The sequence below is a fragment of the Rhinatrema bivittatum genome, chromosome 9 (genome assembly GCF_901001135.1).
Source record: "Rhinatrema bivittatum chromosome 9, aRhiBiv1.1, whole genome shotgun sequence".
Classification (NCBI taxonomy): Eukaryota; Metazoa; Chordata; class Amphibia; order Gymnophiona; family Rhinatrematidae; genus Rhinatrema; species Rhinatrema bivittatum.
The window spans coordinates 192,803,523-192,821,197 of record NC_042623.1 but is presented as its reverse complement, the minus strand read 5'-3'; the positions used below and the strand labels follow the sequence as shown (position 1 = coordinate 192,821,197).

The 17,675-nt window shown below is 44.4% G+C and overlaps 1 protein-coding gene across 1 annotated transcript in view; it reads left to right on the top strand.

Annotated features, from left to right (window-relative positions):
- The window catches only part of LOC115099329 (probable cation-transporting ATPase 13A4), a 106,115-nt gene that overhangs the window by 65,711 nt on the left and 22,729 nt on the right, over positions 1-17,675 (top strand). Inside the window, exons 18-23 of the mRNA XM_029616915.1 lie at positions 2,198-2,322; positions 6,216-6,379; positions 6,463-6,585; positions 8,912-8,991; positions 14,628-14,670; positions 15,468-15,577. Of these exons, the coding sequence (XP_029472775.1) occupies positions 2,198-2,322; positions 6,216-6,379; positions 6,463-6,585; positions 8,912-8,991; positions 14,628-14,670; positions 15,468-15,577 (645 nt within the window). The remainder of the gene's footprint in view (positions 1-2,197; positions 2,323-6,215; positions 6,380-6,462; positions 6,586-8,911; positions 8,992-14,627; positions 14,671-15,467; positions 15,578-17,675) is intronic.

Sequence of the window (17,675 nt, the reverse complement as noted above, 5' to 3'; positions counted from 1 at the left end):
CAGAGTCTGAGTCTTTGTCTTCAGTTTCAATCCAAGTCTTCATTCTCAGTCCTGAGTTTCAGGTCTCCTTCTTCACCTCTCAAGTAGTTCCAAGTTCCTTCAGACATGCCAGCGCATGATCCATGACCAGCCATGGTGGATGTGTAGAGTGCGTCACAGCTCAATCCTGAATCCAAGTCTTCAAGTCCATTTCTGCTGGTTCAAGTCCTCGGAGGCCATCCTCGTTACAATACTCCAGTTTCCTAGTTCTGATCGCATGGAACTTGTCCATTCAATGGATCTCCATGTAGCCTAGTTCCTTGATCCTCGTCTGGATCCCTGTCTTCAGTTTGCGTGGATTCCTTGTCAAGCCTTAACCTCCATCTCAAGTCTAATCCTAAGCCTTCAGTGCCTTCTTCTAAGTCCTAAGTCTTTAGTGCCTTTTCCTGAGTTTCAAGTCTTCAATGCCTTTGACTAGGTTCCATTTTTTCAGTGCCTTCATCTAAGTTCCAAGTCTTCAGTACCTTTGTCTTGTCCACATCCCCAGAGTCATCTTCAGTCCTCACCTTCGTCTATCCTGACGCACAAGCCATTCCCGAGCGGCATGTCCAAAAGGGCTTTCGGAGTGGCTGGAGGGCTACCTCAGAGAACAGCATTGCATGGCTGGGTCGCACTCCTGTGTGTGCAGGTTCAGTGGCGGCTTGAGTGTTCTAAGTCTCCAAGTGCTTCTAAGCTTCAGCCTAGCCCATGCCAGGATGCTTTCACCTACCCATGCGTACCTTGGAGCCTTGCCCTGAGGTTGTGCAGTGGCCCAAGGGCTCACACTCATCTATGGATCAGGCTTCGTGCCCAATCGCAACAGATTGCAAAGGCCCTCCTCTCTCCAGAGTCTGCAAGGGTCTGCTGCCGCAACACCGCAGTCTAGTGGAGGCCCTTGTGCATCCCTGGCATTGGCAGGAAAGATGTTCCTCAGTCGCTTCTTTTTTGTAGTCTGAAGAGATCCTGTTGAGTGATTGGTTCTGGAATCTGTAAAGAAAACAGAGGTGTTATTTTGGAAGAAGGAGATCCTCCTGTCAGCACCTCCTGGTGAGCAGCTGTGTCTGCCAGCGCATTTCCTTTTACTTCAAATGAGTCTTATTTTGAATGGCCATCACATGAGGGGGTAATTTTTTAAAGCATTTACACCTTTAAAGTCGGGTTTTACACGTAAATGCACTTTCTGCGTATAAGTGCACTTTTGAAAATTTCTACATTGTATGCCATTGAATTGTCCATGGGATAGTCACGTATAAGTGCACTTTAAGCACATACATGGGCTTTTGAAATTTGCTACAATAGTATGTTACTATTTACATGGATAACTCCTTTGAAAATTCACCTCCGTATAATGTGTTTGCACATAATTTTACACATGTATCATCACACAATTTTCTAAAGGGCCATTTCTGCGGGTACTTTACACACAGAAGCCTCTTTGAAAATGATCCTCTCTGGGGCCGATGCAATACAGTGCGCTTAGCCGAGCGCACTGTTAAGCTGCAGTTGGACAAAGGTTAAAGAGGTGCTAACTAATCCCCTTATGCAATAAAGGGATTAGCGCCTCTACAACGTGCGTCCAACGCAGAGTGAATCTAATAGCGCTCATCACATGCAAATGCACGTGAACGAGGCTATTAGCTATTCACTCCCTGTGCAAAAAAAAGAATGTGCGTCTAGAACTCACATTTAGTGATCAGAAATTAACGCCTGCCTGGAGCAGGCGTTTATAGATGAGTGCTCCTTCAACCAGTACAGAATACCGTTGCGATATTAAGTAGGAGGAAAAACAAAAGTAATTTAATTTAAAAAAAAAGTTTAAAAAAAAGCATTGGCAGTTGGGTGCAGGAAACAGGCGCTCAACTGAGAAGGGTCCGTTTCCTGAACCCCCCTGGCTGTGTGGCATTTAGGGAAACCGATGCTGATAAACTAACCGGCAGACGGCCAATCCGCTCGGGCTCTCCTTAGCAAGGAGGTGCTAGGGGCGCACAAGCGACCCTAGCACCTCCTTGCTAAAGCGACCCCCTAATTTAAATATTGCATGGCGCCCCCAGGATGGTGCCTGGGGGGGCGTGTTAAAAAAAGCGGGCGCTGACTGTTCAGCGCTCGCTTTCTGTGCCAAAATATTGCATCAGCCCCTTTGTGCTATGATTATGCTTTTTTGACTTTATTTCCTCTAAAGAGAACAGGTGGAGTCTGATCTGGAATTTCTTGGCCTTCTGATACTGGAGAATAGGCTGAAGGTGGAAACGAAGCCTGTCTTAGAAGAGCTCAACAATGCCCAGATCAGGACCGTCATGATTACAGGTATACAAGGATAAACATTCTTTTATTGAAGAACCCAAGAAGTGCCAGGCTGGCTCAGACCAGTGGTCCACTGGTCCCAGCAACTTGTCCCTGAGAATGGACCACTGGGATCACTTGGCAGATCTTAACGAGGAGATTCATGCCAAGTTGTTCAGTTTCCAGAATTAAGAGGTAACAAATCCCAAGTCTACCTGGCTGATAATTTTAGTTTTACCACTTAATATACCGCTATTCCTTTCCAGCATCAAAGCCATGCACAATTAAAAATAACATCAATCCGTGTGATTCAAATATACAAAAACGAAAATACAGCACACAATACTAGTAAAATAGGATAAATAACTAAAATACAACATAATATAATTACAAAACAAGAAACCACGTACTACAGTTAGAAAGTACAATACAGCATAATTAATTTACAGAGAGTCCAGAGTTTATTGACCTGTCCTCCAGAATCATGAAAAAGTTGCTTCTGTTTTCCAGAATTGAGAAAAAGTTAGATACACATCTAGAAATGGTTCCTATAGTACTCACAGGGCTGATGCTAATTGTTTTTTGCTGCCCTGTGTGAATACTTACTGTGCTTCCCCCCTTCCCCGTTCATTCATTCTCTGTCCCTGGCCCAAGAGAAAAACGCCCACCTCCCTCCAGTGATACAAACTTGAAAAACTGACACCAGCCCTCCTCCCCAAACCCATGACTGGTGCAAGGGTATTAGGTGCCCCAGGTGAACCTTATAGCCTTGCACAACACCCCCCTACCCCATTACACACACACACACACACAATTAAGAGTTATGCATTTATATTTTACATGAAAATATCAAAGTACAGTATTCTGAGGTAAAAATATCACTTTCATTACATTTACATGCACTGCTGTGATGCCAACCAGATATCCCTGCAAAAAAAGACACTTGGAGCCCATAGGGTATTAGGCCTATTGTGATGTGTGCTGGGTATGGGCTTGACCCTCTGAAAGCCATAAACTACTAATACATTTCATATTAGGAGAATGCCTCACCTCAGTCCCATATGCAGAACATAAACAGACCCTCACCAAATGCAGAATAGAGCAACCATAAAGTAGAAATACAAACGCGCAGACAAAACCTGAACTGGAAACCACAAGAAACCAGAATCTCTATGCAGTGCAACAATGAAAAAACAGAACCATCACTGTTCCTCAAACATCCAGCAATAAAATCAAGAAATAAAATAAATACATAAATATAATGCTAAAAACATATCAATAATATTATTTCAAAAAAGTTGATGAATAAAAGCTCATATGCAAGTTTTTTTAAATGTCCCACACACCAATACAATTTTTCAAAACAGCAGATACATCAACTAATACCGGAAAAATAAAGCTTAAAAGGATTTTAAAAATTCATGCTCTCCATACCTGGGAACTTTTGATTTCCAGTCACCCTGAGATTGTCATAGATTAGTGGGAATGAGATGCACAAACATTCTCTTGTCTTATATATATATGCACACTCACACTCACACACACACACACACACAACCCAGACAGCTCTCATTCTCTCTCTCACACACACACACACACACACACACATACAAATACACACACAAGCTCCCATTTACACCCACACACCCCAGGCAGCCTCCCATTCACACACACATCCCATCCCAGGCAGCCTCTCATTCAATCATACACATATGCAGACCAGGCAGTCAGTATCCACGGGTATTTGCTGCTGCTGCCAGCCTGTACCTTCTTCTTTGTGGACAGCAGCCATTCTGCGGCTCTTCTTCAAGTGCTGGCCTTGAGATAATTCTACACTTGCGGTGCTAATACTTCTTGTATTCTCATCTCGTCCATCGTGCGATGAGAATACAGGAAGTGTTAGCACCCCGAGTATTGGTACCTCAAGGCCAGTACATGAGGAGGAGCTGCCGGATGGGCTTCCTCTTCTGCTGTGGCCTCCTGCTTCTTCCGCCATCAATGGGATAGGGTCCACCAGCGGCACCATGAGCCTCCTGCTTCTTCTACCACCGGTGGGATTGGGTCCACCGGTGGCAATATGGGTCTCTTGCTTCTTCCGACGCTAGTGGAATCAGGTCCATCACTGGCACCATGAGCCTCCTGCTTCTTCTACCACAGTTGGGATCGGGTGGAACTACCACCGGTGGGACTACAAATCCATGGATGCAGTGGGGCAAACCAGAAGTGAATTGGCCTTAAGACATGACATAGGTCAGGTGGCAACACTAAATTGAGTACTCAGGCCAGGCGCCACTGGGTCCACCAGTGACACCACAAGCCTCCTGCTTCTTCTACCACCGGTGGGATTGGATCCACCAGCGGCACCACAGACCTCCTGCTTTTTCCGCTGCCATGGCCTCTCTCTGCGCCTGCCGCTACCCCACTGGGTGTGCCGTCCTGTGCAATTGCACAGTTTGCACACCTGGTGGCGCCGGGCCTGAGTACTCATTATAGTGTTGCCACCTGACCCATGTCATGTCAAGGTCAATTCACTTCTGGTTTGCCCCACTGCATCCATGGATTTGTAGTCCCACATTTTGTATAGAAACTGAAACTACAAATTCTCCTCCCCAAATCACAAAATAAATCCAAATTATCCTAGTTGTTATAATTACTAATAATAATATTAATCAGGAATGACTTTGTCACTGTTTGGATGGGAGACCTCCAAGAAATCTACAGATTATGTAATAACCAGGAGTGCCATTAGCTTTATGTACCAGGAGATTAAATAATATTAATATTGAAGATGGGGTTTAAGTTGAAACCTGACTAATACCCATTTCACAGCTTCTCCTTCAAAAGGTGAAAAATAATTCTATTTTAATTTGATTTAAATATTTATATAATGCATCTTCAGGTAAGATACCTATCTCAGGTGATGTACAATAATCACTAAAACAGTACTAAAGTTATAGTGCACTGCATAATCATAATTAAAACAGTATAAACGTTATAAAATGTCTGTGGACAAGAAATTAAAGTATTTCACAATACTACAGAAGAGAAGTAAAGTTAGAGGATAATGACTGAACCAATGAGTGTTTTTTCACAACAGGATAAATAATAGGGGTGTGCATTCGTTTGCAACTTATTGGCAATCTGCAACATATATGCCATATTCGTTGTGTTCGTGGGGGTCATGAAACGTATGGCGAACCCCCACAAATACAACTTATCACAAATGAATAAACCCAACCCTCCTGATCCCCCCCCCAAGACTTGCCAAAAGTCCCTGGTGGTCCAGTGGGGGTCCTGGAGCGATCTCCTGCACTCGGGCTGTTGGCTGCCTGTATTCAAAATGGCGCCGATAGCCTTTGCCATTACTATGTCACAGAGGGTACCGGTGCCATTGGTCGGCCCCCTGTCACATGGTAAGAGAAATGGACGGCCGGCGCCATCTTGTACTCCTACCATGTGACAGGGGCCGACCAATGGCACCAGTAGCTCCTGTGACATAGCAAGGGCAAAGGCTATCGGCGCCATTTTGAATACCGGCAGCGGGCAGCCGACAGCCCGAGTGCGGGAGATCGCTCCAGGACTCCCACTGGACCACCAGGGACTTTTGGCAAGTCTTGGGGGGGGGGTCCAGGAGGGTGGGGAGTTGTAGTTAATTACATTTAAAGGGTTGGGATGGGGGTTTTTTGGGAAACGAATACATATGTAACTAATGAACGGATCATTGTCCCCCGAGAATGGATGCAACGGATTTGGGTCCCGACGAATACGAATACCGAATGGGACGAATCCATCCCTGATGCACATCTCTAATAAATAATACTTCTATCCAGAATTATAGTATTGTATGGGATGTGTAGCAGGTATAATACTATTTTATTTCTTTACCTACAAACTTATTGTATAAATTTATTTCCCAGGTGACAACCTTAAGACAGCTATTACTGTGGCCAAAAACTCTGGCTTGGTTTCTGGCAGTGGTAAGGTCATTCTCATAGAAGCAAATGAACCAGTGGGATCCGGTCCAGCCTGCATTACCTGGACGCTCACGGGAGAACAGAAACAGAAAGAATATGGAAATCATGTATGTATGCTTCTGATTTCACAGGGCAATCGCTGGAGCTAGTTTGGCTATTAAAGTCCTTGTCAACTCTTCTTGGTCTACAGGAAGTACACATCAGCTTCGAAGGCAGCCCTCATGTGAAGAATGGAAAGGAAGACTTTTACTTTGCCATGAGTGGGAGATCCTATCAAGTCATTGTCCAGCATTTCAACACTTTGCTACCAAAGGCAAGTCTGGAGACTAGGAATACACTGCTAACATTCAGGCCGATACAGTACAGTGTGCTCCGGCGGAGCGGGCTAACAGTGCGGTGGAGCGCACTGTTAGCCCGCGTTTGGACGTGCATTTTTGACGCGCTTGCTTTACCCCTTATTCAGTAAGGGGTAATAGCGCGTCGAAAACGTGCGGCCAACCCCCCTGAAATGAATAGCGCCTGCAACATGCAAATACATGTTGCGGGCGCTATTAGTTATTCCCACGTGATACAGAAAGTAAAATGTGTAGCCAAGCCACACATTTTAATTTCTGTTGGCACCGGGAAAGTGCACAGAAAAGCAGAAAAAACTGCTTTTCTGTGCACCCTCCGACTTAATATCATGGCGCTATTAAGTCAGAGGCCCCAAAATTTAAAAAAAATTAAAAATCGGCCCGTGGCCCGCGGGTCGGAAGACGGATATCTCAATTTAGCTGGCGTCCGTTTTCCGAACCCATGGCTGTCAGTGGGTTTGAGAACCGACGCTGGTAAAATTAAGTGTCGGCTGTCAAACCCGCTGACAGCTGCCGCTTCTGTCAAAAAGGAGGCTCTCCCACAGGATTTAATGTATCGACCTGATTCTCAGCCTCTAGGTGGGATTTCCCTATCCAGATAAATGAGCAGCGAGTCGGAAAATGTGAGACCTAAAAAGAGAGGTTTGCTCTGGCAGCATTTAATTGATGTAGTAAATGGTGTGCAAGATTTACTCTCAAGAGAGCGCAAAAGGGCAAGATTTCAATTTGTTATCACTGCAGCTTTATTCCAAAGAGATCTTTATGTAAACAGATAGATGTAAATGTACCTGTTGGGGGTTTAAGTTAAATGCAATACAGCACCCACGTTTTTCAGTGAGATTTAATGAGAAAACACTCTCCCCCTCCCCGCCCCCCCAGCAATACCATATAGTGTGTTCTCTGACTTACAAATTTCAGAAGAAAAAATAGAAAGCATGGTAGTCCAAAAAATGCGTTCTCCCTTACAGGAAACCAAAGGAAAAAGTTCCAGTACAATTCAGCATGTTTTAGCGTGACCCTGCTCAGCCCGAGAGTTCAGACCAGAGAGATGTGCCAGCAGAGGACTCCCTGAGCTGACTAGATAGCCAATAACTACCAGACTGGGTGTAACCTCGCCCACAATACCTGGGAAAACTAACCCTGCTACTGCTTTCCTACTTCCACCAAGTCTAATTAGCTCCAGCCCCCGACCATTCAAAACCCTGCATTGGCCTTACAGTACCAAGTAGGCTTGGCAGTAAATGAAACAATATGAATTTATTTTATTGCAATCACTCTGGTGTCCAAACTAATTCAGGTGCAGAGCGAGTCCTGAGGTGACTTGCTTCAGATTATCTCTTATTTTAATTGCTTAACTTACAAGTGCCCTTGTTTGAATCTGCTGAGTAGGTGAAGATCCCATTTGTAAAGAGATTTGCCTACTGGTCCAGTTGACCAGATTTTAGCCATGTTCCCTGTGCTGACAAATGTGAGAACTACTGCAAAATTGGTTTGTCCAGCAGTTTGGTAAAGCTGGAGAAATGTCAACGTTTTTTTTATATAGAATTGGTTTGTCAAAACGTTTTGAAGAAACCCAACACAGATCTGAAAAATTCATTTTGGCTTTTCCAAACATTCGCAGCAAAACGTTATCAGATTTGTGGGCCGGCTTTTGACTTGCTTGCATTGTTTTCAGATTGTCCTCAAATCCACTGGTAAACATCGAGCAGATATTGTGACAACCCAAAATTCAAACTGAGTGAAAGCTGCCTGGTTTGGGTTAGACTTTGAATTCTTCATACATTCCCTAATCTCAAATCCAATTAAACCCCCAGGGATTTCATTCTATACCGTCACTTTGCTTTTCTAGTAAAGTGTTGCGTTTTTTAATCTTGCTCACGGTGCATTCAGCTTGTGCAGGTAAACACGATTCCCCCAAATTCCAGCACATCCACCTGAGCTGCATTCGTTGGACATTGTGATCTCCTGTCTGTCTAACAAGTCACTTTGCAGGAAACTGTCTTCCGAGCTGGCCTGTCACTTGTTCTGGAATTGTCCCACTGCAGGTGGGAACACCTGAGACATGTACATAGTGGAGTAGGGGGGTAAGGGGGCAGCGAGAGTAATGCTATACACCTGCAGTATTCCAGCAGGATGTAAAACTGGGCCTTGAGAGCTCTATCTGACATCATATCTACAATTATTTGCTGCAGAAATTAACTGTATACGCTTTGAAAAATATCTCGACTAAATGGGCTATGTGCATTTCCATGGCTTTTAAAAATTTATATTATTATTATTTTACAGATACTGGTGAATGGAGCAATTTTTGCTAGAATGTCCCCTGGGCAGAAGTCAAGTCTTGTTGAAGAGTTTCAGAAATTAGAGTAAGATTTCATATTGAAATGATGACCACAGATTATCAAATTAATCTCACTGGCTAATAGACTACTAATGTGCCTGTGGATCTTACATCCGTGTCAGCTACTGAAAATTGTCCCAAACGTATAGGATTGCAATGTTTGCTTTCCACTTTCCAAATTATTTATTTCAATTGAACAAATAATTTCATTGCTATGGAGCAAACTGAAAATACATTCTGCCAGATAACTTTATCTGAATGTTAGTTTTGCAGTGGGTTGTTTTTTTTTTTTTTGGATTATGGCATATTTGCAGAACAGTCTAGTGAATGCCATTATATCAAGGTCACCAGGTAGCCTCATGTCATACGGCACAAGCTGTACCAGCTTTGGTGCGGGTTTTCAAAGGGTTATGCACATAACCCCGAGAATCTGCTCCTGCGCGCGCCGAGCCTATTTTGCTTAGGCCCGGCGACACAGGCAAGCCCCAGGACGCGCATCTGTCCCGGGGCTTGAAAAAGGGGGCGGGGCGGGACTGGAGCCTCCAGGCCCAGCTGCTATTTGCTGCTGTGCACGCGCAACCTACGCCTGCCCAGAGGCAGGCGCAACTTCTAAGTTAAAGGTAAAGGGGGGGTTTAGGTAGGGCTGGGGGCAGGTTAGGTAGGGGAAGGGAGGGGAAGGTGGGGGGCATGTTATAAAATTGGGCGTAGATTTGTGCATGCTGGGTTGCGTGCACAAATCTACGCCCACACGTAACTCTTAATATCTGGCCCTTTGGTTGTAGCCCAATGCATGCACAAAGATATAGTCCTGGATTTTTCTTAGGGAAATCAGAACTGCATAGCCAAGCAATGCCATGGGTCAAAACCAGAACTGGCTCGGCTTGTCCCTTAATGTGTGGACCTTCAGGTGGCCTTACTTTAATGCACAGAAATAGAAGTTAATAAGGTGATATCTTTTATTGGACTAAATATATTTCTTGATTAGCTTTCATGGGATGCAGTAAACGGGCCAGAATCCTTTTGTGGTAAGGAACTCTCGAGTCACCTTCCACGTGGGGAGCGAGTCTCGTTGAGCTGCCTAGCAGCAAACAGCAAGTACATGGATTCTTTGGTATCCGCAGAACCAAAACAAATTTTCAAAGGGAAACCATCTCTCTTGCCTTTGAAAACGGGCTGAAGTTACGTTGGTACAAAAGGTACCTTTCTTCTTTTCCTCTGCCACTTGTGCGACTGGGTATACATAGGAGAAACACATGCAAAATTGAAAATGCAATTATGGACACAGAGTTTACCCGCCATCCTCCTCAACCCAACCCAACCCAAATGTGCACCTGTGCTTTATAAGCAGCTAAATATACTCTCACAGTGAGGGACAATTTTCAGACCCAGGATTCTAGATGTATAACTCCCAGCTGTATTGCAATTCAAAATCACCCTCTAAATCAGCTGCACAGGGAAGCTATTTTGTAGATGGTTCAAATGGAAGATAAAACAAACATCCTCGAGTGCCACTGTTTTATTCAAATTTTCATTTAGTTCTTGGGAAATGCTAGTATTTAAAAAACATTTGAACAAAGTATTGTCTTTGCTGTTTTAGTCCACTCACAAACATAGAAATAAGGACAGAAAAGTCGGAACTGCTTCCTGTTTCACCGGTACAAGTGTACGAAAAGTTTTGTACTGCTCTGCTGTCCGCCAGGAAAACCCCCGGCAGTCACCAGACTGATACATTAATATAACAGAAGAGCCATGGGATTAGAGATGCGTCTTTGCTTCCAAATGAAATGAAATACACAACACAATTTTTTTTTTTGTTTCTCTTTGACAGTGAAATGGAATTCATTTAGAGGAGAACTTTCAAACAGCCGCGTGGGTGCATATATACGTGCATATGGCAGCTCACATGGATGGATGAGGCCATTTTATAACATGAGCGCATATGATATAAAATCGGCCCTACGAGCAATTTTATATAGTCACACGCATGTGCGCGCAAATGCTGGCTGCACCATATAAGTAGGGGGATTTTATTAGATAGGTACGCCAATGCAATTACCAGTTTTCCAAGTTTATTTTTATTTATTTATTTATTTATTTATTTATTTAGACGTTTTTATATACCGAAGTATAGCAAGCTGCCTTCACTCCGGTTTACAGATATAACAACTTAGTACATTAAGTTGTTAGTTCATTAAGGGGCGGATTTTCAGAGCCCTGCTCGCGTAAATCCGCCCAAAACCGGGCGGATTTACGCGAGCAGGGCCCTGCGCGCCGGGAAGCCTATTTTACATAGGCCTCCCGGCGCGCGCAGAGCCCCGGGACTCGCGTAAGTCCCGGGGTTCTCCGAGGGGGGCGTGTCGGGGGCATGTCGGGGGGCGGGCCCGGTCGTCGTGGCGTTTCGGGGGCGTGTCGGCAGCGTTTTGGGGGTGGGTACGGGGGCGTGGCTACGGCCCGGGGCGGCCCAGGGGCGTGGCCGCGCCCTCCGTACCCGCCCCCAGGTCGCGGCCCAGCGCGCAGGAGGCCCGCTCGCGCGCGGGGATTTACGCCTCCCAGAGGGAGGCGTAAATCCCCCGACAAAGGTAAGGGGGGGTGGGTTAGGTAGGGGAAGGGAGGGGAAGGTGAGGGGAGGGCAAAGGAAAGTTCCCTCCGAGGCCGCTCCGATTTCGGAGCGGCCTTGGAGGGAACGGGGGTAGGCTGCGCAGCTCGGCGTGCGCCGGCTATACAAAATCCATAGCCTTGCGCGCGCCGATCCAGGTTTTTAGCAGATACGCACGGCTCCGCGCGTATCTACTAAAATCCAGCGTACTTTTGTTTGCGCCTGGAGCGCAAACAAAAGTAGGCTATTCGCGCTCGTTTTAAAATCCGCCCCTAAGTTGTTAGGCCTTAAAAATGCCTTCCCTGTGCCGTTTACCTGAGGTGGAGCGGTGAGAAGCGATTGCTTTTTTGGAATACCTACTCTGGGGGTGAGGTGGCCTTACCTGGCCCCGACGGCACTTCATTGGACACTTACCGAAATACCTGATTGACATCAGCATACAGGGACGCAGGAAGGCCTTAAAAACGCCTTCCCTGTGGTGCGCAGCCGCCATTGGCGTGCTGCCGAAGCCATGCATGCCAAAGGGGCACGCGGCTTTGTCCCAACTGAGTTGTTGGTTTTTTTGCCTCTTATAAAATAAAATAAGTATTATATTGAGACTGAGGTTAGCTTAAAATTCGGCTTCCACCCTCGCCTCCATTTGGTGGAATCAATAACTGAAACTTTACAGAAAGAATCAGAAGTAAAGCCTTCATCTTTATTTTCCTCAGTAGCAGTTGTTGGTAATGCCACATACAAAATGCAAGGGCAGGATACGAGCTGATGCCTCGACAGCTCAAGTTCAAGTCCCTTTGCAGCCTAAAATTGAAGGGTTTTTTCCCCTGCAAACACTACATCTCTGGGAGGGCTGTCTGTTACATTACTAGGTGAGGAGCATATGCCAGTAATATAGAAACATAGAAACATAGAAATGATGGCAGAAGACGACCAAACGGTTCATCCAGTCTGTCCAGCAAGCTTTCACACTTTTTTTTTTCATACTTTTCGGTTACTCTTGTCCCTTTAAATAACTTTTGTGGTTCTATTTCCCTTCCACCCCTGCCACCGTAGATAGCAGTGCTGGAGCTGCATCTAAGTGAAGTATCTAGCTAATTGGTTTGGGGTAGTACCCGCCGTAATAAACAAGCTACTCCCACGTTTGTTTACCCAGCCTGTGCAACTCAGTCCTTGTTGGTTGTTGCTGTTGGACTCTCAAACATCTTTAAGCCCTGGAGCTCCAGAGACCCCTTTTCACCCATGCAGTGAGCAACCCCAGCAACCTAATATACTTGACCACTGGAAGTTGATGAGTGAAGCATTGCTATTGAGGCGATTGCCGAGAATGAGATCGATGCTATTCAGTCTACCAGAGGCTCGGGAACACTGCTCCAGCTGCGGCAGCAAGAGCTGGGCGCAATTGGAGGGGGAAAATCTAGAACCTATACTGATGACTTCTACACTTCTGGGTCGAGTAGACCGGACTGCGATCACCCTGAAAGGGCAAGATCTCCGTCAGGAAGCAATGTTAGGCACACATTCATTAGGGTTGGCCTTGGTTAAAAAAACATGAGTTCACATTAGAGAATATATGGAAGGCCTTAGTCTCCCTAGAATCTTCAATCTCTACTTTATCTAATATAATGTCTGAGACTAAACAACATATCCATCAAATAGATCTAGTAGTGAATTTGCATACAAATAGAATAAATGCATTAGAAAAACAGAGAACCCAGCTTCAAAAAGTCCAGGATAGAGTTATTCAAGGTGAATTAACTAACTCAAGGAAATTAGAAAACCTTGAAAATAAGTTAAGATATAGAAATTTAAGAATTGTGAATTTCCCCCAAGTTAAATTGAAGCTACCTTTAGATCAATTTAAAAAATATCTGCCAGAAGTGTTATTACCTCAAGAAGTATTACCTCCAATAGCTAAGATATATTTTTTAAATGGTAGTAAGAGGGAAAGGGGTAAATTTCAGATAAGCCCTATTGAACATCTAGGAGATATAGGAAATATTACGGATATAATTGAACAACCATCAGAGGATCAGATTGAATTTAGAGGAACTTTACTTGTTACTTTTGTTTTCCCCTCAGATCGGGATTTAATTCTGAGACAGTTTTTTCGAAATAGATTAAAAAGTTTCTTAGGTGAAAAGGTGTGGATAATATACCTGGATATAACAAGAGAAACTCAGTTGCGGTAGAAGAAAATTTCTCTCAATATGTCAGGAGGCTAGGGACATAAGAAACACAAGTAAATGTGTTCTAAAATTTAACAACAATAGATGTTTTTTGACCCTGATCAACTAAGGTCATTTCTAGATGCAAATGTACATAAAGAATAGTGAGCACAACATAGTTATAATGGAGTAATTATATAAATTAATGTTCGCCTTTTTGTTTTTCCTATTTAATTACTAATAAATAAGGTGCTCCAAGTGATATTGATCCACCAAACTTCCCGCAAGGCCGTTACTGTAGTGCTTGTCTTGACTCCTTGCCAAATACGCAATCCTCCCTCAGATGTGAGTTTGAATCCAGCCACAGGAAGAGGAAAAAAAAATGCAGGCAGCTCTGCTAAAGGGCTTTGAGTATCTTGTAAGGATTCCCCTTTACCCACTCTCACGGTCTCTGTTCTGTATCACACATAGCAGCCCTTTGATAGTTGTGGATTTTAAAATTCAAACCAAAGAAAACTGAAACAAATCTTAGCGCAGGGTTCTAAAGGCCTGTGTGGTTTCCCTGCGTCCCCTCTCACAGTCACGGGTGAGTAATTATTAGGGATGTGCATTTGTTTAATTCGTTTCATCGTTTCCCATTACATGTCAATTAGATGTGCATTCGTTTCATGTTTCATACGTTTCATATTACAAGCTTGTATAGGAAACGGATGAAACGGATGAAAAGAATGCACATCCCTAGTAATTATGCTCTATGATATGATATGCCACAGGTGTGTTTCATAAAATAAAGGATAGGCCAATGTCAAACCCAAAGTCTTGTTCTGTCGGCCTTTTAGTTAACATAGAAACAGATGTGCTGTCTTTGCTATTCCTGATCACTTATCTGGTTTTTTTTTGTAGTTACTATGTGTGCATGTGTGGAGATGGAGCTAACGACTGTGGAGTAAGTATAAGCAAACAATAAAATCCCTTAAAACGAGCAGTGCGTTATTTCTGCTCCCTGAGCCATCAAGGGTGCCCAGTTTCCGGACAGACCAGCTCTGATTGGCGATAGTGGGGAAAGGGATGCCTGCTGTCCTCATCCTCCGGCCCTTCCAGATATCCTCAGCATGCCATCTTTACATTGATTACTTCATGCTTGCTTTTTATCTCTCCCACTAATCATACTGCCAAGTGGCCCTGTAAGGTAGGATGACCACATAGTGGCAACTACGATACGGCCATTATAGATGTCTGACAAGGGGATAAATAATGAAAAGAAGAGCAACACGTACATCCTGATAAAAATCAGGAAGGAACAGAAAACCTAGTGAGATTGGAGAAAGAATAGAGTAACAGGTATTAATCAGTGTACCAAAGTTTAAAAAAAAAAAAAGGTCTTCAGACTGGGACTTCAAAATTAAACAGCTAAGTTTATGAATGTGCATGCATGCATGTTGCTTTACCTCATCCTCGGAGTAATTACCCTGCATTCCAGTTCTCTCCATTGGCAACTTTTGCCAATGAAGATGAGCATCTTGCTGACCGGTAAGTATCCTGAGTGCAGGTCCACTGATTTCTAGGAGACAACCTAGTATGGCAGGTAGAAATGTCTTGCACACAGCAACAGGGTGTGCGCAGTTCGGTTCTACTGAAATGCATGCCACCCACTGTTCAGTGTTACAATGTCATTCAATAGGTTATATTTACAAAATTCCTAACTCGCTTCCAACATCTGACAATGGCGTATGTGTTCTGCAGGCACTGAAGGTGGCCCACGCTGGGATTTCCTTGTCAGAGCAGGAGGCATCTGTGGCCTCACCCTTCACCTCGAAAACCCCCAACATAGAGTGCGTCCCACAACTCATCAAGTAAGTTCAAACCATTATCAGCACCTTATTAGCTACACAATTAGGTCTCGTGAACATTCCATTGTTCCCAAGATCAGATACTGAAAAACACTCATAGAGCATTCTGCACGGTTCTTAACTAAATATATTTATTCTGTGACGTTTCTTTCTTATGTAGCAACAACAAAAAAAACAAAACAAAACTCATGCCGGCTCAGGTGATATTTGTCTTGTCACATGGACATTTAGTCCAGTGCATGAGTCTTTTGCATACTTGCAAATTTTGCCATATCATACTAATATTGTCATCCTCGTGTCCTTATGGCTTCTTATCTAGGCTGTTCTTCAATAGCTTTGCCTCGAGCCCCATGAAGCAGAAATCTAATTCTTAATAAATGAGGCATGGATTGGGTTAGAAACAGCAACAGAGACCTTACACTTGGTGCAAAGTATCAGAAAAATGTGGAAAGGCTGAAAAACGAAAATGAAAATAATCAGCAAACTGTGGTGTCTGTGGGGACCTGCGGTGAAATCGGCGCCAGTTGTCAGTGCGCATTCTCTTTTTAGCAGGTGCATCAAAAGCAAGCTCCTCCATGGGATGTAAAATAAAGGGACCATATGCAAATGAGATGCGCACAGAAAATCCACCCAAAAGTGAAACCCGGTTAAAAACGCGCACTCATGGCCCTATGAAACCCGCCTTTATTGGTGACCCACGAGTGATTCTCAGGGCGAAAGCCTTCCCGCTGTATAAAATAGCGGTCCAGGAGTGGAAGTGAAGGTGGGTAGCACAACGTCTATCGTGTTCCGTCTCCGACTGCGTGGCGGCTGTACCGGCGGATGCCGGCAGGGGCTGGAATGCGGCAGAGAATTCTACTGCCGACCCACAAAAGTCTTCCAAACATCCCGGAAGAAGTGAAGGTAATCCACGATTACCCCCCCCAGAGTAAACCGGACTCCAGAGACCCGCTGTAACTTAACTCCTGCCCTGAACCCGGCGCTGAAAATCCCACGTTGAAAACCCCACAGTGACCTATTTATTTATTTATTTATTTTTAATTTTTATATACCAACATTCTTACATCCGATGTAAATCATACCGGTTTACATTAAACAGAATAGCAGGAAATAAATTTCCATAGTCTAATACAATGAACATTTCTAATTAAAATTGTTAACAAGCGAAAAGAAAAGGTAAGGAATTGGAATAAAGGTTAAATTACAGAAAAATATAAAAGATTTTTTTTTTTTTTTTTAAGAAGCACAAGGGTTGCACGAAGGGGTGCACAAAGGGGAGAGCCCCTTTGTTGCGCCCCTTCGGAGCGCGACGCACGACACGTGGCGCCTGATGGTGAGGCGCTCTTCAACCGTCGCCGGGGCTCCCAGTGACATCAGGGGGGGCGTGGTCACACATCGCATCGCAGTCATTCATTTCCCTCACCTCCTGCTGTTGGTTCTATATCTTTTTCCCCCCTGCCATTCAGTTTGGTGTTCAGTTCTCGCGGGGGCCCAGGATGGAGGGTGGCCTCCCCGCTCGCCGGCGCCTAATGGTGAGGCGTTCTTCAACCAATGCGCGGCTTCCCATAGCCCGTGAATAGTTTAATTGCCCCATTTGCATGCACTAGCGGCAAACACTTTATTACAAACCCCGTGTGGGGCTAGTGTGGGGTAAACCCCGGCGGCAGCTTTAGCACTGCTTATTACATCTGTCACCACATCTGGTACTCCAGACCTCCAAAATGGGAAAAATAGACAACTGTCTATGTTTTAGTTTTGAAAATAATATGAAGATGTTGCTAGCAAACAATAGTCTCCCAAGAAAGAATACGATGGTAATTATGAGGCTGATATTCAAGAAAAGAAGAGCTCCAATATTTAGACCCCTAAGTTACATGCCTAGTGCTGAAAATCAGGGTTAACGTTTTCCTCCACCCTAACTCTTTCCCAATAGCCTTCCACTTTTTAGGGCCTAAATTTAGCACCTTAACAAAACTAGACACCTACATTTTGAAAATTTTGAAAAGGGACAAACTTAGGGGCCTAACTCCCAACGCTAGGCACCTAAACCCTCTGAGAATTGGGCCCCTCTGTTTCCCGCGCGCAGCTTTAAGCTCACGGC